Genomic DNA, 24,391 nt, shown 5'->3' with positions numbered 1-24,391 from the left:
AAGGTTAAACTAGACCTTTGAGCCTGAAAAAAGGGAAGGGAAGGCAAAATCCCCAGGAAGATACACAATGGGATGGCAGGTGAGATTTACTTTATCATGCTACCTTACTTATGACCTGTAAAGGGGTCTTTATTAAACACTGAGACGTCCAAACGATACAGGAGTGCTGATTCGTGGGGCACACGCACCCCAGTGTCAACACTAGCCAAATCATGAAAAGAGCCCAAATGTCCATCAACTGAAGAATGGATAAAGAAGATGTGGTTTATATACAAAGAAGATGTGGTTTATATACACAATGGAATACTACTTGGCAACAAGAAAGAATGAAATCCTGCCATTTGCAACAACGTGGATGGAACTGGAGGGTAGTCTATTGAGTGAAATGAGTCAGTTAGAGAGAAAGACATATACATCTTTTCACTCATAGGTGGAACTTCAGAAACCTAACAGAAGACCATGGGGGAAGGGAAGGGGGAAAAATAGTTTCAAACAGAGAGGGAGGCAAACCCAAAAGAGACTCTTAAATACAGAGAGCTAAGGGTTGATGGAGGGGCAGCCAGGGAGGGGGAAAATGGGTGATGGGCATTGATGAGGGAACTTATCGGGATGAGCGCTGGGTGTTATAGGTAAGCAATGAATCATGGGAATCTACCCCCAAAACCAAGAGCACACTGTATTCACTGTGTATGTTAGCTAACTTGACAATAAATTATATTTTAAAAATTTTTATCTAAATGAAAAAAAATTTTTGAGATGTACCACTCAGCCATAGTCTGACCATGGCCAGGGGAATGCGCCTGGGTGGGAGGAGGGTCAGGGAGAGACTGGGTGGCTCTCAATTTCAGCCCAGGTCATGACCCTGGGGTCATAGGATTAAGCCCAATGTAGAGCTCCACGCTGAGCATAGAGCCTGCTTAAGAATCTCCCACTCCCACTATCTCAAAAATAAATAAATAAACATTATTTATTAAAAGGAAAAAAAAAGAACGTGCCTCACTGGGCTAGGCCATCCACCAAGTCAACACCACTTCCAACACATTTCAATGTGAAACCCCCCAAATATTCTTTTGAAAATAAAGGGGAGGCATGGGTAGAGTCAAAAAGATGGCATTGATGGATGACACATCTGAATAGTCTGATATTAAAGCTACTTAGGAAGAGACACTCAAGACGAAGGGAGTGGCATACCCTGCCTTGCCAAACCAGTTGCCCATAACTGCGACCACGCAGGGCCAGCCAGTGGACTGCAGCAGCCCATTCCCAATCCACAGACAGCAGTACAGCCCCTTGTTGTAGAAATGCAGCCATTCCGTGACAGGGCCAAAGACGAACACCTACAAGGAAGGGAAGAAAAAGGGATACATGACATCCACGCAGACACCTGGAGGACACCTAACTGCCTGCCATGCTTATGCTTCTGCATGAAGAGACACATCCAAGGGTCCAGGGCCTAAGAGACGTGCGGCTGACACTCCAGAGGCTTCTGCTCAGAGCAGCACCGAACAAGTAAGGCAAACACCAAACCGCCGCCACTGACTAGAGACGTCAAACAACACGAAGCTCCCTAATGACCCCCCTTCCCAGCCCCCCGGCTCAACGGGGGTCTTCTGCTCTAGAAAGCTCAATCCTCACTGTTCAACCCCATCATACAGCTCTCGTTCTCTCGTCCTCAGGCCCATGTGTGTAGAAGACACCTGTAAGGACTGAGTTTGTGGACATACACTCAGTCCGCACAGGGCCGCACACACCATGGGGCCCGGGACGCACCAGCTCTCATTATTACTGCAGCTGTCGAGGTAACCGGTGTGACCCGCAACCTGCTGGGTAATTCAACAGTGCTCGCCAAGCCACTGCTTTCTGTAGGGATTTGGGTCAACATTTTATCTGCAGCTGAAATTTCTTTGGGGAATATTCTGCATGGATTAAAAAATGGAATGCACAATACTATATGTTTCCATTCTGGAATAAGCAAAACTATAAGGAGAGAAAAATGGTCAACAGTTGCTGACCAGAGGCTGGGGGAGGAGGGAAGAATGGTGGTGACGCAACTGTATTCATTTGTTAAAACTCGGAACCACACACCAAGAAGGGGGAATTCATGCACATACTTCAATTTTTCAAAAATGTGAAAAAAATATATATATAAATGTATATGGGTCTTAAAATAAAACGTATATATGTGTGGGGTGAGCAGCCTATGAATAAATGAAATGTTTCAATCTCTCAAATGGCAGATATTGGAAAAGAATCATAAAATAGGGTCTAATTGAAATCCATGCTTGCATTCAACCAATAAAAAGTACTCACTGGGAACTAGAAAACCAAAAAAAGATGCACCAAATGTGGGTCTTGCCCTCTACAGCACTTAATCAGCGAGGAGGTGCTCCACAGGCCTTCCACACTGAAGCTCGCCCGAGCCTCCCTATCAGCCCCCGGGGGAGGACTCAATGAGGAGGCTGAAGCAAGAGCAATGGCAGCTGGAGATGGCGGAAGAGGAAGGGACACCTAGGTAGTCCGGGTCTCGGGAAATCTGTGACCTCAACCACCATGCTGCGCACTCCTGGGGAAAGCAAGACTGACACAGAAATCAGCAGACTAGGCAGCAACAACCTAAGTGCTACAGCAGGGGCAGCCAGAAGAGGCAGCGGTCCCTTTCAGGATCGAAGGAGGTGAGGAAAGCAAGGCAGCATGAATCAGCCAGTCACTTGCCAGAGACCCTGTGTTAGACTATGGAGGGCCGAACAGGGAGCCGTTCGAGGAAGGAAGAAGAGCAAGGGCAAACAGGGTGAGGCAGGACGGCACAGGCTGTGTTAGGACCGCGGGAAACAGTTGGGCCAGATCCGAGTGAAGTGCAGGGATCAGCACAACTGCCACGGCGGCCCAGGACCGGGGTCTCGGGAGCCCTGAGTGCCAGGCTATTTACGCTTGGCTTTGGCGGTGACTGAATCAAGCAAGGGGCGTGATCCAAATCTCTTTTTAAAAAGATTCCCCTAAGTGAAAAGGCACACAAGATATTAAAAAACGGAAGACTAATTTTACTTTTCTACATACAGAGATAGGGGGCAGACTTGGATTCTAAAACACACGACCGAGAGGACAATGCTGATGGCGGCAATGATGATACACATCACTAATACCTGTCAACTTACCACGAGTGAGGAAGAACACATGCCAAAGGACAGAACCCATCGTAAATTGAGCCGATCTCCAACAATTCCACTGATGAAAAGTCCCTAAAAATAAAGCATGTTTATTTTACAGCTCTGAGTAACGACACAGCCTGAAAAAAGGGAGTATGCAATGCCACACAAGTGAGGGACACACAACACGGACATGACTCAGAATTATACTTCATGCATAAGCCTAGACTGGCCGCCTCCATCAGTGTCACACACGTTCCGTGTGCACATTACACTGTAAACAAACTCGCACACCCAAATACTGTGATCCAGTGTAAACCCGGTTCTAACAAAAGTAGATCGCTGGCACTGTCTGAAAGGAGACTGGAAAACCAAACACAAAACAAAGCAAAAATACCAATAAAACGAGCACACAAATGTATTTCATTTTCTAGAACAGATTCACTCCTACAGATCAGCACTGTGCATTCCCACAGGGATCACACTTAGCCCTTTGCATTCTGGAAATTAACATGTGTCACAACATGTCCTGCACAATAGAAGCTTCTGGGGCACAAGCACTTCCTGTTTAATCTGACCCTTGGGTTTCATGACCTCACGAGGCAGGGAGCGTAGGGACACAAAGTCAGTAATTAGCTGAAGATGAGTACAAACGTTCTGCCTCCTGCTCTCCTCCCACTGGGCGGCCAGAATTAAAATCCTGTGGTCATGGCCGCAAAGCAGACTAAGGAGCCAAGGGCAATACACTGTCTTCCATAAATACGTAAAAGGAATAAATGTCTTGACTGAAAACCTAAATCCAGGTATATAGATGGGAGTTTCTGATTAACTGCACCTAAACTAGAGAAAACTTAGATGGTATGCCTCATTATTGTCAACCAGTCACCACCTCAAAAGAGGCACCTGTAAGCCTTAGGTTTTATGTTCTACAGCTGCCACTCACATGTCTTATGCAACAGGCAGTAAAGGGGGTGAAGAAAATCTCTCCATATTTCAGATTAGGGAACCAATTTATTCCGTGTTATTCCAAATGGCAGCATGAGGCCTGGAAGGGCCAGAAGGACATGCAGCTCGATATGAAGAAGCATGAGCACTGATTTCTCACGGCCCCTTGATCTCCTAAACCTACTGAATCCTAGTAATGGGTATTATTACAACCCGAGACAAGAGAAAACTAAAGATTAAAAAAAAAGGTTAAATTCCGTTTCAAAGCCAAGTTTCACACAGCTAGTTGACGGTGGTAGAGGTGGCCTTTGCCCTGGACTACACTGCTTCTTAAAATACGCCACAACAGGTTCATAGACAAGCACCGGGGGGAGTGCTCCACCCACGGGGAGTGCTCCACCCAAAGCTGAATGGCCGTGTACTGGGATTTCATACTCAAAATGCCCGGAGTGAAGAGTTAGGCTAAACGATCCCCGATCTGCTCCAACTGTTTCTACTACTACAGGTTTCCTTTTTGAAGAAAAGATCTTCCAACCATTGCCCAAGAAACACTCAGAGGTTACTCTGGGACTTTCACCCGGTATTTCACTTCACCTGGACACTTGCAATCAAAAGGCTTTTTTATAACTGGACACATTTTCAAGAGAGGAAGTCAGACACTGGGAGCAAAGGGCAGACCGCTCACAGTGTGCTCCCCACAGCCCGGGCCCAGCCTCCCCCACGCAGCTCCCTACAACCAGAGTGCCAGCTGCCCACTCCAGGATGGCTACCTCGGGCAGAGAACTAGCGCCTGCCAGGCTGGTACGGCCCCCGGGGCACCGCCATCCCTCAGCTCTCCTCCTTTACTGCTGCACCTCAGCCCCAAGTGCCTACTCCCCACGCCCACTGCCTCGAGGCACGGGAAGCCCCACGGCTCAGCTGTCACACCTCTTCTCTACCCTCACCTGCTCCCATGATGATGCCATCCAGTCTACTAACTGAAAATCTAGATGCCAAGGACTCTGAAATTGGTACCTCTGGCCTGAGCCTCTACCTTGAACTCCAGACTCACATAATCAAGTGTCTACTCTTCATCCTTTGGGCAACAACAGGTGAGTCACATGGAGCATGTCTAAAAGAGACTGCCCCCAAAGCCTGCCCCTCCCACCGTCCTCCACTCTGCTGTGATACTCCCCCCCCCAGATTTGTTGTCAACATCGCTCTTTCTCTTATATTCCACACACAACAGGAAAAAGAATTACTGGCTCTACCTTCAGAACACAGGTAGGGGCATCTGGGTCACTCTGTCTCTCTCTTTTTTTTATTTTTATTTCTATGTTTTTTATTTATTTTTGAAAGACAGAGAGAGACAGCATGAGCAGGGGAGGGTCAGAGAGAGAGGGAGACACAGAATATGAAGCAGGCTCCAGGCTCTGAGATGTAAGCACAGAGCCTGATGTGGGGCTCGAACCCACAAACCATGAGATCACGACCTGAGCCAAAGCCGGACGCTTAACAGACTGAACCACCCCAGGTGCCCTTCTGTCTCTCTCTCAAAAATAAATAAACATTAAAAAACATTAAAAAAAAAGAACATAGGTAAAATCTACCTTTCCCACCTCTGTTACCCCACCCTGGATCAAAGACCCCAGCATCCTCCACTTCAAAACTGGAATAGCCTGACCTGTCTCCCTGTGTCTGCCTTTGCCCTTGGTCCAGTCACCCAGGACAGCAAGCGCACCTGTCCAAACATGGGCCAGATCCTGGCACTCCTCTGCGCAAAACCTTCCAGGGCTCCCAGCTCACTCAACGTTAAAGTCAAAGCCCCAACAAAGGGACCAAAGCCTAAAGGTCTGAGTCCCATACCTTCTCTGGACTCACTTCTTGCCTCTCTGTTCTAATCACCCTGACCTCACTCACTTCAGGGGTTTGCTCAGATACAGCCTCCTACTCGAGTCTTCCCCAGCCATTCTGCCTAAATTACTACTCCCACCCGGGGCTCTCTGCTTTATTTTTCTCCACAGCACCTACTAACTTCAACCGAACTCCACGTTTGCTTATGTAGAGCACTGTGTTACTGTTTGTCTTCCTTAGCTCCCACCCCGAGAATGTAAGCTTTAGAACGCCGGGATTGTTCCTGTGTTGCTCACTGATGAATTCCCACAGACCACAGAAGTATCTGGCACATGATAGGTGCTCAGTAAATACGTGTCAGATGGATGAAAACTGAATGATTGGCTGAGTGGATGGGTGGGAAGGACACAAGATACAAACTTCAGCAACACTGAACTCTCCTCAGTCAGGAAGTTCGAGAATCCCTTACACACTTCATCAGGTTCGCAGTCATTTCCACATACCGCTTTCCTCAACCGAAAACCCTCGAATTCTAAAACTCACCACAGCGTAAGAGAAGAGGAAAATGGTGTCCAGGGTTCCAAGGAAAAGAGTGGCCTCCTCTGCGCTGGGGAACAAGTGGTTGCTGCTCCAGATCTGCGGCGACACAACAAGAACAAGTCAGGGCCCGCTGGCACCCGCGCATCTTCACAGCTCTCAAGCCCCTGCCCCTCGGGCCTCTGCCTGCCCTCACACAGCCCTGCTGAGGCTGAACCCGGGAAATCAGCCCCCTGCGGGTAAGGCAACACGCCTGCAGGGCGGTCTGCAAGGTCAAAGCGGTTTGCACAAGACTAAAATGTCTGCTGCTCTGTGTCCTCTTTCCACTGACGGTGCGCATGCAGTGGTGGGTAAGACCCCTGGTGGCTCTCACGGGTCAGGGCGGTTATGCCAAACCATGCTATTAATCGCTATATTCGTTATGGCCATGTTCACAGTTTTAAAAAAAAAAAAAAAAGACCAGTTTCATGTAGGAACGTCCTTGGTACATGCTAGATGCTCAAATATTTGTCAAGCACTAAAACGTATTAATTTTACTAAATCTGGCCTCTGAGTCCACTTATCCTTAATATTCTGTGCACCAGAGCAGGAGATGTGCCCAGCCCTTGGCACACCCGGGTACCATGGCTGTCCTGAGGAAGAGCGCTTGTGCAGCGTGTAAGGTACAAGCCTCAATCTGGCTTTTTCACTTGGAAGAATGATTGACAGACGAGCTATAGTTATTCAGATTTGGGTATTTGGCAGATATTTCCTCAAAAAAGAACGAAATGAGCCTGTCACTTCAAAATCCATTCGAAGTACAAGACAGACAAATGGATCTTAATAGAAGGGTATAAAAAGTTAATTGATACAGTTTCAGATTCCACATGGCAACTAACCTTTAAGAAATTGCCACTTGTCAAATTCTGGTATAGTATCAAAGACGAATGCCCACAATTAACTGAAAAGGCTATTAAAATACTTCTCTTTCCACGATGTAAATGTGAAAGGTCAAATCCTCATTGAACAGTTCAGAGGATCATATTGCAAGAGACTGAATTCAGAAGCAGACGAAAAATCGACTATCTTCTATTAAGTCACATATGAGATTTGCAAAAATGTAAATCAATGCCATTCTCCTAAGTGATTTTTTTTGTTTTGAAAAATTATTTTTTATAAAATGTCATTTGTGTTAACACATTATGGGTTTCCTTAATTCATTTAAAAATAACTAGGGGCGCCTGGGTGGCTCAGTCGGTTGGGCGTCTGGCTTCGGCTCAGGTCAGATCTCACGGTTCGTGGTTCGGGCCCCGCGTCGGGCTCTGTGCTGACTGCTAGCTCAGAGCCTGGAGCCTGTTTCCGATTCTGTGTCTCCCTCTCTCTGACCCTCCCCTGCTCACATTGTCTCTCAAAAATAAATTAAAAAATTTTTTAAAAAATAAAAATAAGAATAAAAATAAAAATAACTAAAAAAGAGAAGTTTTTTCCCAACTTCTCAAGGTTTTTTTTTTAATTTTTTAATGTTTATTTAATTTTAGGGAGGTAGGGGCAGAAAAAAGGGGAGACACAGAACCCAAAGCAGGCTCCAGACTCTGAGTTGTCAGCACAGGGCCCAACGCGGGGCTCAAACTCACAGACCGCGAGATCATGACCTGAGCCGAAGTGGTATGCTTAACCAACTGAGCCACCCAGGCGCCCCTCAATTTCTCAGTTTTAATTTCTAAGACAGTAAATATCTATAAGTGTAAACCCATAGAACTAAAAACTTTTTGGAGTCCTCAGCCCCCAAATTTAGAGAACTACTAGAATAATGATTTCTGAGATGGGTTGTTACAGGAAAGAAATTGACTTTAGAGTATTAAAGGAAAAAACCACAATCAGCAATTAGAAAACAATGTTTAACAGAAAGTAAAATCCCCAAATTATAAAAGAATGCATAAAGTGTGATTCTAAAGGACGGGACTTATTTCCGTCTGGCTTTGGGCGTCGGTCTCGCTCCATTAACAACACCTCTCACGCTGCTGTCACCGTAGAGAGCAGCCCACACAAAGATTGATCGGTAGTTCCACGCACAGAGTGGGGCCCTAAAGCTCCCCAATTCGAGTTGTTTTGCCTCAGACCACACTCCATGGTCCTGAGACTCATTAGGACACAGGACCATGCCCTGTTGGGCGCTCACCCCAATGTGAGCTGGAGATGGTGGCTTCAAGCAGCTGCTCCAAGTTTCAGGAGTCCTTCTTTACTCTCTCAGGTCACCAAAACTCCCTGCAGGTGTGGCTTTCACAAGAACGGACAGATTTTAAATAGCTTTCTTTTGCTTTACTACCAGAATTCAGCTGAAATGTACTTTGGATGGTCTACTTAGCAAGTGTTAAACAAAAAACCAAAAACTGAAAACACAAAAAACAAAAAACAAAGTAGACTAACAGAAAGGTACAGAAAACAGGATAACAGAACAAGCCTGGTAAAGGAAGCTCCCTTCAGCAACAGAAGTCAGACCGAGGCGAGTAGATATACTCCAGAAAAATGGTCCACGCACACAGAGTGAGTCCCCAGTGTTTACTGAAGTGACTTGCACACGCTGAAACCCCACGCACCGCAGCAGTGTGAGCCGGCCAGCGTGCCCGTACAATTGTCACGGGAACCCACTGGCCTGTATGCATGTCGGGTTTTCTCGTGTTGCAGGGGGAGGGACTGTGCTGAGCACCGAAGTACTTCCTGGAAGCGCGAAATCGCGTGCTTGTGGGTTTCCTAAGTGAGGATGTCTAGCACAGAGGGAGGGCGAGGCGTGCGGTGGGGAACTGCTGAGAAGAGCTTCCGGAAGGGGTGCGCAGAGGACAGGTTAGAGCTGACTTCCGTTCCGGGGTCTGCTCTCTGCCCACGGTGAGTGGTATCGCTTTCTGTGAGCTTCTGCTGGGGAAGAGCAGCTGTGGATGAGCTTGAGATGGGGTGTCGACGACACCCTGAACCCCGCCATCCTCTCCGGGACGGTTTAGACTCCATCACCCTGCTCTCATGGGAGGTCTGTACCGTCTGGGGAGGCTAAGGCTTTTCAAGTTGTCCTCAAGTATTAAATGTGACCATTACCTCCTTGTTATCTCTAAACACAGATTTTATGTTCTGTTCCCTATTTTCAGTGTTCGTCTGTATTGGTGGCATCCACGATAGATTGTCAAGGTGAAGAGACTGTGTGTGCTTAATTCTTTTTGCAAAGCACCTAAGATAGCTGTGTGTTAAAAACTATCATAAGTGATTTTCTGATGATGCTGTTCAGGATACTTAAATGTTTAATGATATATCAGCAAAATATTTTTCAGAATAATTTTACATAAACCTCTGTGTTTTTTTAATTCATTTTGAGAGAGAAAGAGAGAGAGAGTGTGTGAGCACAAATGAGCAGGGGAGGGGCACTGAGAGAGGGAGAAAGATGCTCCACGCTGTTAGCACAGAGCTTGACGCAGGGCTCAATCTCATGAACCACGAGATCATGACCTGAGCTGAAATCAAGAGTCAAATACTTTACCCACGGAGCCACCCAGGTGCCCCACAAACTTCTGGTTCTAAGGACTCCTCTCACTTCAGACAGGAAAGCAAGTGTCACGTCGGGGCAGCGCGGACAGTTAGACGCAGAAGCACAGGAAGGGTGAGAAGTACATATGGCCCTAGCCGATCCACTCCCCGCAGTAGGCTTAGGAAAGAAAAGGAAAGAAAATAACCCAGACAGACCCTAAAGTCTAAAGAAAGGAATGGAAGGTCAGCACTGCTCTGCATGACGGCAGAGATGGGAATACAAAGACCTCTGGGATGAGTCTGAACTTGACTTCTGTATAACCAATCCATCCAAACTACTTAATCCATAATCCTGAAAAACCAGACTAGTGAAGCCTATTTTAGCAGCCATTAGAGTAAGTAAACAATAAATATCTAAGCAGAAAAGTCAATGCAAGTCCCACTAGAGCTAATAATGTAACACAGTTTCTGGCAGGAAAAGAGTTAACACAGCAGGCCTGAGACTGTTCTCCTCCAAAAGGCCTACTTGTGAGGTTGGTCCCGGGCTGGCGTCTGGGAACTTGCATTCTGGGAGGGTTCCCATGTTTTCTGCTAAGCGGTTAACTGTACCTAAACCATTTGTACAAACAATGCGGTTTATGCTGAACCTGCTTTCCTCCTGGGCGTCTGGTAGTTTTGTGCATGTCAGGCGCGGGGTGCCTACATGACCAGTCCCAACAAAAACGCTGGGCACTGAGTCTCCAATAAGCTTCCCTGGTAGACAAGATTTCACCCGTGTTGTCACAACTTGTCGCTGGAAGAAACACACACATCCTATACAACTCCATTGAAACAGCCCTCTTGGAATCTTGCACCTGGCTTCCTCCAGCCCTCAGCCTACGCTTTTCCCTTTGCTGGTTTTGCTCCATGCCCTTTCACTGTAATAAACTGCAGCTCTGAGTATGACTATAAGCTGAGCCCTGTGAGTCCTCTTGATGAATCATCGAACCTGGGGGTGGTCTTGCGGGCCCCAAACTCAGTTCCCTAAAAAACAAGGCAGCCTTAAGCAGCATCACCAGAAACTTACTGCCGAAATCAAATCCTATTGCTCTGTACCTGGTCACACTGTATCCGCAGGGCACAGCGCCACCACAATCCAGTTCAAGGAGCCAGGGATGGGGGCGCCTGGGTGGCTCAGTCGGTTGGGCATCCAGCTTCAGCTCAGGTCATGATCTCATGGTTCATGGGTTTGAGCCCTGCGTCGGGCTCTGTGCTGACAGCTCAGAGCCTGGAGCCTGCTTCAGATTCTGTGTCTCCCCCTCTCTCTGACCCTCCCCTGCTTACACTCTCTCTCAAAAATAAATTAAAAAAAAAAAAAAAAAAAAGGAGCCAGGGATGTCTGCCTAACCAAGAGAGACTTAGGAAGAAAGGTTGTCTCTGAATATTCAACAGGTTCTCATGTAGCAGAAATCAACTACTATGCACGGCTCAGAAGAAAACCCAAGATCAAAATTAAGTATTTCTAAAAGAATTAAAGCAGAAGGTGAGTGATCATCTTTCAATAATGACAAAGAGGGGAGCCTGGGTGGCTCAGTTGGTTGGGCCTCCAACTTTGGCTCAGGTCAGATCTCACGTTTGTGGGTTCGAGCCCCATGTCAGGCTCTGTGCTGACCACTCGGAGCCTGGAGCCTGCTTCCGGTCCTGTGTCTCCTTCTCTGTCTGCCCCTCCCCCTCTCATGCTCTGTCTCTCTCTGTATCAAAAATAAATTAAAAAACATTAAAAAATAATAATGACAAAGAAAGTATCTATAGTGATTGAGAAGTTAGAGCACATGACCCCTCCAAGGGCACACCAATCTCAAAGATTTGTGACAAGTCATTTGATCATTTAGAGTACTCACTGCACACACAGCACTAGTCAAGCCTCAGTGTGAAATCTGACCTTCTATTCCTAACATCTTTCCTTTTAAAAGTTCCTGATGGGGCGCCTGGGTGGCTCATTCAGCTGAGCATCTGACTTGATCTCACAGTTCATGGGTTCGAGCCCTACACCGGGCTCTATGCGGACAGCTAGCTCAGAGCCTGGAGCCTACTACGGATTCTGTGTCTCCTTCTCTCTATGCCCCTCCCCTGCTCACACTGTCTCCCTCTGTCTCTCAAAAGTAAATAAATTTTTTTTTTAATTCTTTTTTTTAGGGGTTCCTGGGTGGCTCAGTGAGTTAAGCCTCCGACTTCAGCTCAGGTCATGATCTCACAGTTCGTGGGTTCGAGCCCTGCATCGAGCTCTGTGCCAACAGCTCAGAGCCTAGAACCTGTTTCGGATTCTGTCTCCCTCTCTCTCTCTGCCTCTCCCCCTCTCATGCTCTGTCTCTGTCCCTTAAAAATAAATAAACATTAAAAAAATTTTTTAATTTTTTTAAGTTCCTGATAACTGGGCTGCCTGGGTGGCTCAGTCAGTTAAGCATCCAACTTCAGCTCAGGTCATGATCTCATAGTTCATGGGTTCAAGCCTGCATCAAGCTCTGTGCTGACAGTTCTGAGCCTGGAGCCTGCTTCCGATTCTGTGTCTCCCTCTCTCTGCCTCTCCCTTGCTCTCCCTTTCGCGTGCGTGTGTGCGCTCCCTCAGTCTCTCTCAAAATTAATAAACATTCAAAAGAGTTTCTGAGGGGCACCTGGGTGGCTTAGTCGGTTGAGCCTCCAACTTCAGCTCAGGTCATGATCTCATGGTTCATGGGTTCGGGCCCCGCGTTGGGCTCTTTGCTGACAGCTTGCTCAGAGCCTGGAGCCTGCTTCAGAATCTGTGTTTCCTTCTCTTTCTGTCACTCTCCCATTTGTGCTCTGTCTCTGTGTCTCTCAATAATAAATAAATGTAAAAGAAAAAAAAATTAAAAAAAAAAAAAGAGTTCCTGAAACTTAAATTCAAGAAAAACTGTACAAGAGGGGTGCCTGGCTGGCTAAGTCGTAAAAGCATGTGACTTTTGATCTCAAGGTCATAAGTTTTGAGTCCCACAATGGGTATAAAGATTACTAAAAAATAAATAAATAAACTTTAAAGAAAAAGTGGGTGTGGGGAATAATACAAGAGCGTTTTCAATAAAACATCAGTTCCATGAGGACAGACCCTTTTTTTTCTTTTAACCCTCTCTCTAGGCTTTTGTCTTTTTTCTTTTTTTTGGTATCCTCACTATCTAGAACAGTGTTTATGCCACATAGACCCACAGTAAGCAACTGACTGAATAACTTAATCACATTTTAAGGACATTTCCTATAACTTTCAGATCTCTATCAACTCTTAATTGATCCAAATATGGGAAAAATATTTTAAGAAATAAGACATGCCAAGAATATTACTATGTATCTATAATTCCACATAAGTAGAACTCAGGGAATATGGTAAAGAATGCACTGGGGCGCCTGGGTGACTCAGTCGGTTGAGCATCCAACTTCAGCTCAAGTCATGATTTCACAGTCCATGGGTTCGAGCCCCATGTCGGGCTCTGTGCTGACAGCTAGCTCAGAGCCTGGAGCCTGTTTCAGATTCTGTCTCCCTCTCTTTCTCTCTGTCCCTCCCCTGCTTACTCTCCAACTGTCTCTGTCTCAAAAATAAACAAACATTAAAAAAAAATTGCTTAAGGCAGGGGGTGGGGCACCTGGGTGGCTCAGTTGGTTGATTGTCCAACTCTTGGTTTCAGCTCAGGTCATGATCTTCTGGTGCATGAGTTCGAGCCCCACATCAAGCTGACAGCTCTGAGCTTGGAGTCTCTTTCAGATTCTGTGTTTCCCTCTCTCTCTCTCCCCCTCCCCTATGCATTCTCTCTCTCTCTCTCTCTCTCTCTCTGAAAACTAAATAAACATTAAAATTTTTAAAAATGCATGGACAGGGGTGCCTGGGTGGCTCAGCTGGTTAAGCGTCCAATTTCAGCTCAGCTCATGATCTCACAGTTTGTGGGTTTGAGCCCCGCGTTGGGCTCTGTGCTGACAGCTCAGAGCCTGGAGCCTGTTTCAGATTCTGTGCGTCCCTCTCTCTCTGTCCCTCCCCTGCTTACTCTCCGACTCTCTCTGTCTCAAAAGTAAATAAATATTTAAAAATTTTTTAAAATTAATACATTAAAAAAATTTTTAATAAAAAATGCATGGATGGATTTGTATACTGACACAGGGTATTGTAAAGAACAGCATCTCCATCCCAATTGGTCAGCAAAGGATTCGCTTGATGCATAATGAATTCAAGGAACTGGATACATACTCCCTGACTCCTAGACTCTTAAGGAAGATACAAACAAATGAAACAATTACAAAGTATATAAGTACTGACACATTAAACTATGTAACACACTGTGCACAGTTGGTGGGGGGTGCAGATTAGAAGAAGCTAGGAAAAAATTTGAGAGCAAAAGTGGCACTTTAGGGGCGCCTGGCTGGCTCAGTTCGTGCAACATGCGACTCTTGGACTCAGGGTCGCAAGTTCGAGCCCCAAGTTGGGTGCAGAGATTACCTAAAAAAGGATGCATTTTATCTCGCCAAAGAGGGAAAAGACTTATTAGATGTGTGGGAAGAAAGAGAAAGGGCCTAAAAAAGAACATGAACAAAACCTCAAAGGCAGAAATGAGTACAGGTGCTTGTGAAACTCAATTAAAAAAACAGCCCCACCAGAACTGTGTCGCTTCCAAACGGTGAGGAAGAAGCTGGATGGAATGGCAGGTAAAGCCGGCCTGAGTCGAGGCAAGCTAAGGAATCAGGCAGAATAGTTTGGATCTTATGCTACAGGAAACAGCCATTTTTCAGTTCTAAGCAGATGAATGAAACAAACTAGAACTTGAGGGGAATTCAGGGGCGGGCATGGCTCGCTCCCTACACCCCCCCGCAGCACTTGGTTCCGCTTACCTCCACAGGCAACCTAATGGACTTGTTAAAAGCACTCGGGGTCCACTGCTTAGAGATACTGACTTTGACATTGCTAAAAGTTTTTCTTGATGCATGGAGCAACGAATAACTGCAAAAGAGAGAAGAAGTAAGGCTGAATGAATAGCAAAGAAAACAGCCTTCGATAAAATCCCAGATACAATCTCATTTGTTTCATTCAATTTAAGAATTCTTCTCTTAAAAAAAAAAAAAAACCAGTCTCTGCCAAGCAAAAAAATAAATTAACTAGTCTTCTTACATAAGCCCTGGTGTTCACTCCTAACTCATCCCTCCACCTAGAAGACAGACACGTGATGGACCCCACCCCACTTCCAATCAGGGACGCAGTTCTGTAAAGAAGTTTAAGTCGCCAGCAACCGCTGGCCCCTTGTTGCATTAGCCGTTCAGTAGCTTTCTCTTGGGTCGTGTCTTTTCCCTGCATCAATGCCTCCTCTCACCCCCAAAAATGGCTATCCCTAAAGAACGCGTCCATATTTACCTATCAACTCCTACATAACTAGAGACCCAGTTCCTAGTTCTGCCTTAAAACAGCCGAACCAACCTATCACTTCAGTTGTGGTGCCTTCAATAAAGATGAACAATAAAGAAAATCTACCCAGAACAAATCAACAAAACAGCTGAGCCACAGGGTTGTAAGTATCACGGCTCCTAAAAACAACCAGCCTGGTTTATGCCACCAGTGGACCACCGAAGAGAGCCACTGAGGGCCACAGAATCATAAGTCCTGCTGATTCTCCTCCGACCACCTTCACTGCTCAAGGACGTCCTGAATACGCCCATCCCTTGTTCGGAAGCCCCTGGTTTTAGTAAAGAAAGAACTTTATGTTAAACCAGAGTTTCTCAACTGTGGCACTACTGACATTTTGGGCCCCAAAAATTCTCTGTTGTGGGAGGCGAGCCGGTGCACTGTAGGGTCTGCAGCAGCATCCCTGGTCCCTACCCACTGCAAGTGGCACCCCTTCCCCCATGGGACAAGCAAGAATGCCTCCAGACATTGCCAAACAGGGGCAAAATAGTCCTTGAAAATGACTCGGAGGCACCAAAAAGTACCACAGAAGGAATAACTAGCCTAGTTCATAAGCCCATGCCAACCACCGCATTCAACGCTTGCCATGAAGGAAGCACCCCTCCAACACACACACACCGACACACACAAGGGAACAGTCCAGCAATCCACCCACGCACCTGAAGAAGGTGAGCAGGAACACGACAACATGATGATGGCTAAATCGGGAGAACAGAGTTCCTCTCTGAAAGACGTTTGGCCAGGCCATAGTCTTCCTGACCTTCCTTCTCACCTCTGACCTGGGAGTTCGGTTAGTGAATTATTTACATCATTTCTTCTTTCTGGAAGGACAAAACACATCATCAACATTACTTAAAACAGGCAGTTTATCTAAAAACTGAATTATTTAGACCTCTAATCCGTCAGCATGTTATCAGGCCTTGAAAAAAATCACATGGGCTGACATCAGAAAACTAGATTGATAATCATGTTTTATAACAAGTCCTGAAAAAGAAAAATCATGACAAAAGATTACATCCTAACAGAAAGAACTCTTATGCAAACTGGTAAGAAAAACATTAACTCACAGCCGCCTGGCTGGCTCAGTTGGAAGAACGTATAACTCTTGATCTTAAGGTTGTGAAGACTTAAATAAAATTGTAGGGGCACCTCCATGGCTCAGTTGGTTAAGTGTGTGGCTCTTGATTTTGACTCAGGTCTTGATCTCAGAATCATATGACCAAGTCCCAAGTCAGGCTCAGCATGGAGCTCAGAGCTTACTTGGGATATTCCTTCCTTCCGCCCTTCCTCCCTCCCCCTCCCTCCCTCTCCCTCTCTCTTCCCCCCACCCTCTCTCTGGGGGCGGGGGAGGGGGGGGTGGGCGGGACTCAGTCAGGCTTCGGCTCAGGTCATGATCTCACGGTTTGTAGGTTCAAGCAGCGCATTGTGCTCTGTACTGACAGCTAGCTCAGAGACTGGAGCCTGCTTCAGATTCTGTGTCTCCTTCTCTCTGACACTCCCCTTTTCGCACTGTCTCTCTCGGTCTCTCAAAAAAAAAAAAAAAAAACCCATAAACTTTAAAATAAAATCTTAAAAGAAAATCACTAATTCTGACAGAAAAATGAGGAAAAGAAATGAATAGGCAACTCAGAAGAAATGAAATGTCTGTTAAATTTATCAAATGAAAGCTCCAATCTGATCAGCAATACAAGAAATGCTAATTAAGACAAGGAATATATAGTTTAAAAAGATTGTGCTCAATGTAGTTCAAGGTCTAATGGCTCCTGAACTCTCATACGCCGCTGACAGAGGTAAAATGTAGTATTACAGCAGGACAATCTGGCCATGGGCATCAACAGCTTTGACAAAAAATTCAATTTCCAGGGACCTATCCCAGAAGAAATACAAGATGCATTCAACTCTATAAAAAACGGTAGTTTTCACAATGTGTCCAAGATTTATTGTGTTTAAGAAATAAACTTTGTGTCAGTCATAAGGAAATGGGGAAAGAAGCAGGGCCACTCCCCTGTCCTCTGTCTCCACTGCTTCCTCTCATGTCCCCTTGGTTCTCTCTGAAAGCTGCAACCATGCTCTGACACCCAAGAATAATTAAGCACAAAGTAAGCATCTAAACTTAATGTCTCCAGTTATAAGTCTGAAAAAACAACCTAAATATGCAATTAAGTAACATGATTAAATAAACTATGGGATATCCATATAGCTGGACATTTTATAATCATTTAACATGATGATTAAGGCTTTTTAGTAACAAGTGGAAAATGTCAAATGAAAAAAGGGGTGCCTGGCTGGCTCAGTCGTTAGAGCATATGACTCTGGATCCTGGGGTGGTGAGTTCAAGCCCCATGTTAGGCATAGATTACTTACTTACCAAAAAAAAAAAAAAAAAAAAGATAAGACTTATAAATATAATCAACTCAACTCTATGTTTACATAATATTTACAGATAAACAGAGAATACACTAGCTCTCTCTGGGTAGCGGGATTATCGGTAATTTTCATTTTCTATATGCTTTCCTAAAAATCTACAATAAAAGTATACACTACTTTTATAATCAGAAGGGAAAACATCCACAGCATTGGTAAAGTCCTATAATTTACTTGCTTATTAAGAAAAAATAAAGTTAAATTAACCAAGTGACCGGTATGCTATTGGCGTCAGAGACAAACTCAAACGCTCCCAATACTGAAATTAGCGAGTCACAGGGCTTCGCTTTCAAGGCTGTGCTCCTTGTAACTTCTATTAGACTCAAGTTTTCACTAGCCACAGTCTAGGAGATGTGGCCAAACTGCAAATGCTGACAGATCCACCAAATGGCCATTCCAACTATTGGAGAAAAGATACAAAGTTAAGATGGTTAAACATTGTAGCCATTTGACTTACTGGCTGTAAGCCCTTGGATGTGAATCACACTTGGTCTATAAAATGTCCTGTCTTTGGAGAGTTGTAAGACTAAACTAAACAATGAATGTAAGTGAGGTATTATTAAGATAATTATTTTAGCCACCGATCTGCCCAGGATTAATCGATCCCACAGCAGCAGAATGTAGCTAATTTTGTTTCATCTTTCTCCCTGAAAAGTGTTCACAAAATAATGAGCCAAGTAGGATTTTAGAATTCCACTTACAAAACGTAATAAATGAACTTTCTGTCCATAATTCCAGAAAGTTACAAACCCGAGAGCTATTAGTGTTACAGCTAAATTTATCTCCATCCCCTAAATTAAACATGAAACCCAGTGGGACTCAAAGCTTTATGTAAACTGTAGCTCTATGAACTGAACACAGTCACACCTCAAAACAGTATGCTGATAAGAGTTATGAAATTCAGTAATTTAACACGTAAAATAACTCCAAAAACGTATGTTCCAACAGACCAGGATTACCTTGCTTTGGCAATAATGGTTGTGAATTTCAAGGCTGTGCAGTTCCATTAATAAGTTTAAATGACGACCGAGCTACTTGAGACCATCTGGATTTCATTTCTAAATAAACCACCTTTTCCTTAGCCACCGTGGCATGAAAGTAACGGCTTAATAAGTACACCAGGAAAACAGTGTTAAGTTATCACCTGCTGCCGGCAGGACACCACTTAAAATGAATACTATTACAACATCTGGTCCTAAATAATTACAATAATTAATAATAATACCTTGCATTTATATTCTCTATATCACAGACGTGATTTCTAATCATCTGTGAGCTCTGTGACCCTGGGGACATGCTGAGAGTTTTTGCCAAGTCTGAATCCATCAAGCGCATCCTACTTTCTGAAGACCATTTTCTTAATTGCTCCAAATACACACTGAACAAATGTCTAACATTTTCCAAGTGTATGTAAGTGCTGTTATCATTAATAAAACCAAAATTTAAGTATTTCCAAATTCAAAGTAGTTTCTCATTTAGTATTTTCTCAATCAATGGATACTGGATATACAACCATCCCATGAGAAGAATTAGCTTTTAAAAACACAACACTTACTAAAATAAGGTCCTCGCCAGCACAAAGGGCCCAGAACCAGTGAGCCATGCTCACTACTTTTCAAAACCATCTTAAAAAAAAAAAACCATCTTATTATAATCACGAACTCATCTGATTTGTGATGAAGCTTTTTTGAGCCCTAGAAGATCAGCCGTACAAGGTATTTTCCAGAGTGGGACATTTTACATCGTGTGATCAATGATGAATAGAAAACAGCTTCATATGGAACAGGTCCGGAAGGAAGGTAATCTCCCCTTTATAAAACAGTGCCTTGGAATATAAAGCATTCCAAAACTGTTACTTTCTGTAGATACTCAGAGTCCGTTCCAACCCCACGTCGTGGGTAAGAGTTCGGGCTGTCTTGTCCTAGGAACCTGTGGGGGACACAGACTACCACGTGGAAGGAGGAGGCTGGTAGGAAAGGAGATGGCCTGCGGGGAGCATCTGACCCAGTCTCCACCCCACCCGAGTCAGCTTCGCTGAGCTCATGCAGGGGACTCTACTGCCCGCTGCCCCTCAGCCCTGTCCCCTCCTGACCTCCCAGCACTCCGCTGTCCCTGCAGACAGCCCTTGCGACTCAGTGCAACATCCTGGTGGCGCATGGAGCGCTCCCCAGGCCTCCTCACCACTCATCCCTTCCTCTCCCCGCCCCCCCAACAAACACCCTGTCTGTCCAGTAACTACATCTCCTCCCCTGAGCAGATTTCAAACACCCTACTTTCTTCCCTTGCAGGAAACTGCTCGCTCTCCTACTTCCCACTCGCTAGTCATTTTACCTCCGCAAAGCTCCCAACTCAGTCACCTCACCATTTTCCCATCGGGCTTTTGTGTTTTGTTTTGTTTTTTGCTTGCTTGCCTCTGTCCCCCCACCCTGTACCCCAGCAGTTATGTTTGCCAGAGAAAAATCACACGGGCAGGCTGATTTCCCTTTTTAGATTCAAAACCGCAAACCTCAAAGGGCATGCAATACTGCCCAGCAGGATTACACTTCCCTCACGATTTTGCTCTCTCAACCTCTGAGACCACAATTCCACGCTTCCCTCTTTAAACCTCCAGCACCCCTGTCATCTAGCATGACAGCTCCCTGTCCATGACGCCCAGAACAATGGCTCTGACTCGGACTCTGTAGCCAACCATCCATCTGATATGCCTCATGCACCTGAAGCAAGACGCTTCATTTCCTCCCTTGAACCCAGTTCCTCCCCCAGTGCCCCCCCCCCCATAAATGGTACTCCCATTCCTCCAAGCTGCCCACGGTAACCAGGACTTACCCATCATGCTTCCTTTTCTCTCTCTCAATGTCCGCATCCAACCCGTGACTAATCACCTTCCAAATACATCCCAAAGCTTTCCTCCTCTCTCCTGCCCCACGGCCACCCCCAAGATCAACCACCCATCTCCCACCAAGCCTACCCCTACAGCCTTCTGCAGGGTCTCACCATTTCTCCGTCTACCCGGCCCCCCAACTCATTCTGAACACATCGGCCAGAAATACATCTCAGGACATAAATCAGCTCCCCTCCTCTGTTTAAAACATGCTGATAGCTTCCCAGGACTCAGATAAAAATACAAAACAATTTGTCACGGCCTTCAAAGCCTGAATACCCCAGCCCTCTGTAGTAAAGTTGGAAGGTTAAGGGGTGGAGTGCAGCCAAGTGGACAGCTGTGGTTGCAAGAGGAGGCTAAGCATAAAGGAGGGGACTGCCTGAGCAATGCCTTGGGAGAGACTGTTTTTTTTTTTATAAATTTTTGTTCATGTTTTATTTATTTTTGATACAGAGAGAGACAGAGCATGAGCAGGGGAGAGGCAGAGAGAGAAGGAGACACAGAACTGGAAGCAGGCTCCAGGCTCTGAGCTAGCTGTCAGCACAGAGCCTGACACGGGGCTCGACCCCACAAACGTGAGATCTGACCTGAGCCGAAGTCAGAGGCTTAACCGACTGAGCCACCCAGGCGCCCCGAGACTGTTTTTTTTTTAATAACTGTTTTATTGATTGTCAACAGGTTATGCATGCATAACACAGAAAATTCAAAAGACATTGAAGGGGTAGATAGAGTGATGTCTTCCTCTCTGATCTCATCACCCTGAGCCCTTACTGGTTTCTTCTGCATCCCTGCACAATCTCTGCCCGTGCGTGTCCTCCAGGCAGAGCCCCTCACACTCACACCTGCACAAAAGAGCATATGACACACACACACGTCTTCTTCTCTTCACTTATCAGAGGCCAGAGATCTGACCACATCTGCACCCACAGGGTTACCACATTCCAATCTCTGGCGGGACATCTGGGTGTTTCTCCATCCTTTGCCACCATGCAGCTAGCCACACGCTAGACACAGCGAGGAGCTAGCCCGGTGCTCCCCCGCTACCCTTGTCAGTGCCACGCCTCCGCACTCGCCACCACCTCCCTGCACTAATTCTTGTCTTGTCCCTGAGCGCTTCGTTGTTGGGGTCTTCGCATTCGCTGTTCCGCTGCCTGAAATGCCTTTCTCCTGGTTCTGTGCAAATGGTTTGCTCTTGCCTTTCCCTGGCTCATCCTCAAGTCCTCTGCCTCAGGGGTGCACCCTGATCGCCCGTCTACAGCGGCTGGGGCCAGTACTCAGGCACCTGTCTCCTCTCTGTCTCCGTTTCTTCCCTTCACAGCGTTGCTCCCAAATTATCTGGTGCAACGGTTTACATGTGTGTTGTTTGTCTGTAAGCTCCACAAAACCAGCGGCCACATCTGCCTTTAGTCCACGGCAGATTTCGGGCACCCAGCAGAGCATTTAGGATGATGCATAAAGATTTTGTGCACAAATGAATTCTTTGACCGTAACCAACAATGAATACCTTCAAAGCACCAGGCACCGTGCTAGGTACTTGCCTTGCATTACTATAGTTAGTTCTCACATCTTATAAATAAGAAAGCAAATTTTATAAAGTAGTATCTCTTACCAGATGAAGCAAAGCAAAATATCTCTTACCAGGTCAAACCCAGACCTGACCATAGTCTCTATGCTATACTATATAAGGAAAAAGGCTAAAATATCTGAAGTTGGGTAAAATACAACTGTAAGCTTAGATGTATAAATCCTGAATGGGGAAAAAAAACCCACCTTATTAGTAATAGTGGTTACACTATTACTGTACTCAAGTGAGAAGGACATTAGATGGGCAATTACTTCACTCTTCAGACTTCAGTTTTCATATTTGCAAAGTAAAAAGATATGTATCCTAAAATATAAAAAGGCAGCTGGAAGAGTAATGAATGCACAGCTTGATTTTTGACCGCACTGTGTGTGTTGTGATTCACCACCTCGATGTTTGACACTCACACAAGTGTCTTTTTCATCCCACATTATCTCATTTGAAGCCATTTACCGGCACCACATAAATCCTTTCACTCAAAACTCAAGTCTTCTGTAATTTTTCTCTCTTCTTAAATTGTTTCATTGCCACAGATGTACAGTACCTAGCATTCACCTGTAAAATTATCTTGTCTTATTCCAGGGTACCCAAAATTACACGCTTCCTATTTTAAACATATTCCAAAGATAACTAGTTTTCAAGATAAAAATCTTCCCCACTCAGTGGGCCTGGCAGGTACAGTAAGTGGAACATGTGACTCTTGATCTTGGGATCTGGGTTCAAGTCCCACATTGTAGGGTAGAATGTACTTAAAAACAACAACAAAGTTTCCTTCTCCTAAAGACTCATACTCCAGTTAATGGTCATTGTTGTGACATTTCATTTTATCAGTAGACAAAACAGAACCTTCAATAATACACTTGTTTCTGACATCTAGAGAGAAATAAGACATTACACTGACTTTAATTTTATAAAATTACTGTTTCAGGGTCCTTTTCTGATGAAAATGAAGTCACGGTGCCTGGGTGGCTCAGTTCATTAAGTATCTGACTTCAGCTCAGGCCATGATCTCACAGTTCATGAGTTCGAGCCCTACATAGGGCTCTCTACTGTCGGCAAGGAGCCTGCTTCCGATCCTCTCTCTCGTGCCCTCTGACCCTCCTCTGCACTCTCTCTCTCTCTCTCTCTCTCAAAAACACTTTTTTTAAAGGAATTGAAAAGTCAAAAGAAGAATTACGGTTTTTGAAAAGCATGTGACCCACAAAAAGGCATTAAAGTTGGCATTGGAACCATACATTCTCCACTTAATTAACTTCTCTGCGTCTCAATCTCCACATGTAAGAATTAAATGAGGGGGCACGTGGGTGGCTCAGTCAGTTAAGCACGCAGCTCTTGGTTTTAGCTCAGGTCATGATCTCATGATTCGTGAGTTCAAGCCTTGCATCCAGTTCTGCAAGGACAGCTTGGAGCCTGCTTTGGATTCTCTCTCTCCCTCTCTCTCTGCCCCTCCCCCCCTTGTACGCGCGTGCGCGCGCGCGCGCGCTCTCTCTCTCTCTCTCTCTCTCTCTGAAAACAAATACACTTAAAAAAAAGAAAAGAATTAAATAGGATCATTTTAGAGAGCTCCTAATATCGGAACATCTAACAAATGCCAAAGAAATAATTCAGCACCAAGACACTGAAGAAAGGCGGCAATTAGGAATCCGGATTTCCCTCACCCCAGGAACATAGTCCTCTCCCTAGAAGCACTCAGTAATAAGTTACCATGAGATCATCTACGATCTCATACTTCAGGAAACACCAAAATCCCTGTGGACACGTTCCCATTATCCCCTGTCAAAAGTGAGAATAAACAGACCACATTCTGCAAAATAAGAATACCGAGAGAATGACGAATATAAAATGTGACCAAATTCCTTGACTGAGGCCACACGAGTCAGCAGAATACAAAACCCTGTTGTTCCACGAAGGCTCCCTCCCTCTTCGGCCTCAGCGCATCTTTTCCAAAAGCCTTCCTTCCTTCGCACCCGGCCTGAAACGCATCCCTTCGCCCGGTGTAAACCGCAGCCCTTTTCCGACACAAGAGCCTTCGTGGCGCGCGGCCCGGCCGAGTCCCCGCGGCGGCCCCTCCCGGCCCCTCCCGGCCCCTCCCGCTCTCCTCCCGGTGCGGTCCTCCCGGCCCCGCCCGG

General features: G+C 45.6%; 1 protein-coding gene across 3 annotated transcripts in view; it reads right to left on the bottom strand.

Moving 5' to 3' along the window:
* Positions 1–24,391, bottom strand: part of SLC37A3 (solute carrier family 37 member 3) — a 47,758-nt gene that overhangs the window by 23,144 nt on the left and 223 nt on the right. For all 3 annotated transcript variants that reach the window (XM_029922647.1, XM_029922663.1, XM_029922654.1), the window contains exons 2-6: positions 16,035–16,196; positions 14,811–14,919; positions 6,465–6,557; positions 3,153–3,236; positions 1,192–1,337 (exon numbers count right to left, since the gene is read on the bottom strand). In XM_029922647.1, the coding sequence (XP_029778507.1) occupies positions 1,192–1,337; positions 3,153–3,236; positions 6,465–6,557; positions 14,811–14,919; positions 16,035–16,123 (521 nt within the window). In that variant the 5' untranslated portion in view covers positions 16,124–16,196. The remainder of the gene's footprint in view (positions 1–1,191; positions 1,338–3,152; positions 3,237–6,464; positions 6,558–14,810; positions 14,920–16,034; positions 16,197–24,391) is intronic.

Source organism: Suricata suricatta, chromosome 2, assembly GCF_006229205.1.
Source record: "Suricata suricatta isolate VVHF042 chromosome 2, meerkat_22Aug2017_6uvM2_HiC, whole genome shotgun sequence".
Lineage (NCBI taxonomy): Eukaryota > Metazoa > Chordata > Mammalia > Carnivora > Herpestidae > Suricata > Suricata suricatta.
This window is presented reverse-complemented; position numbering and strand designations above follow the sequence as displayed.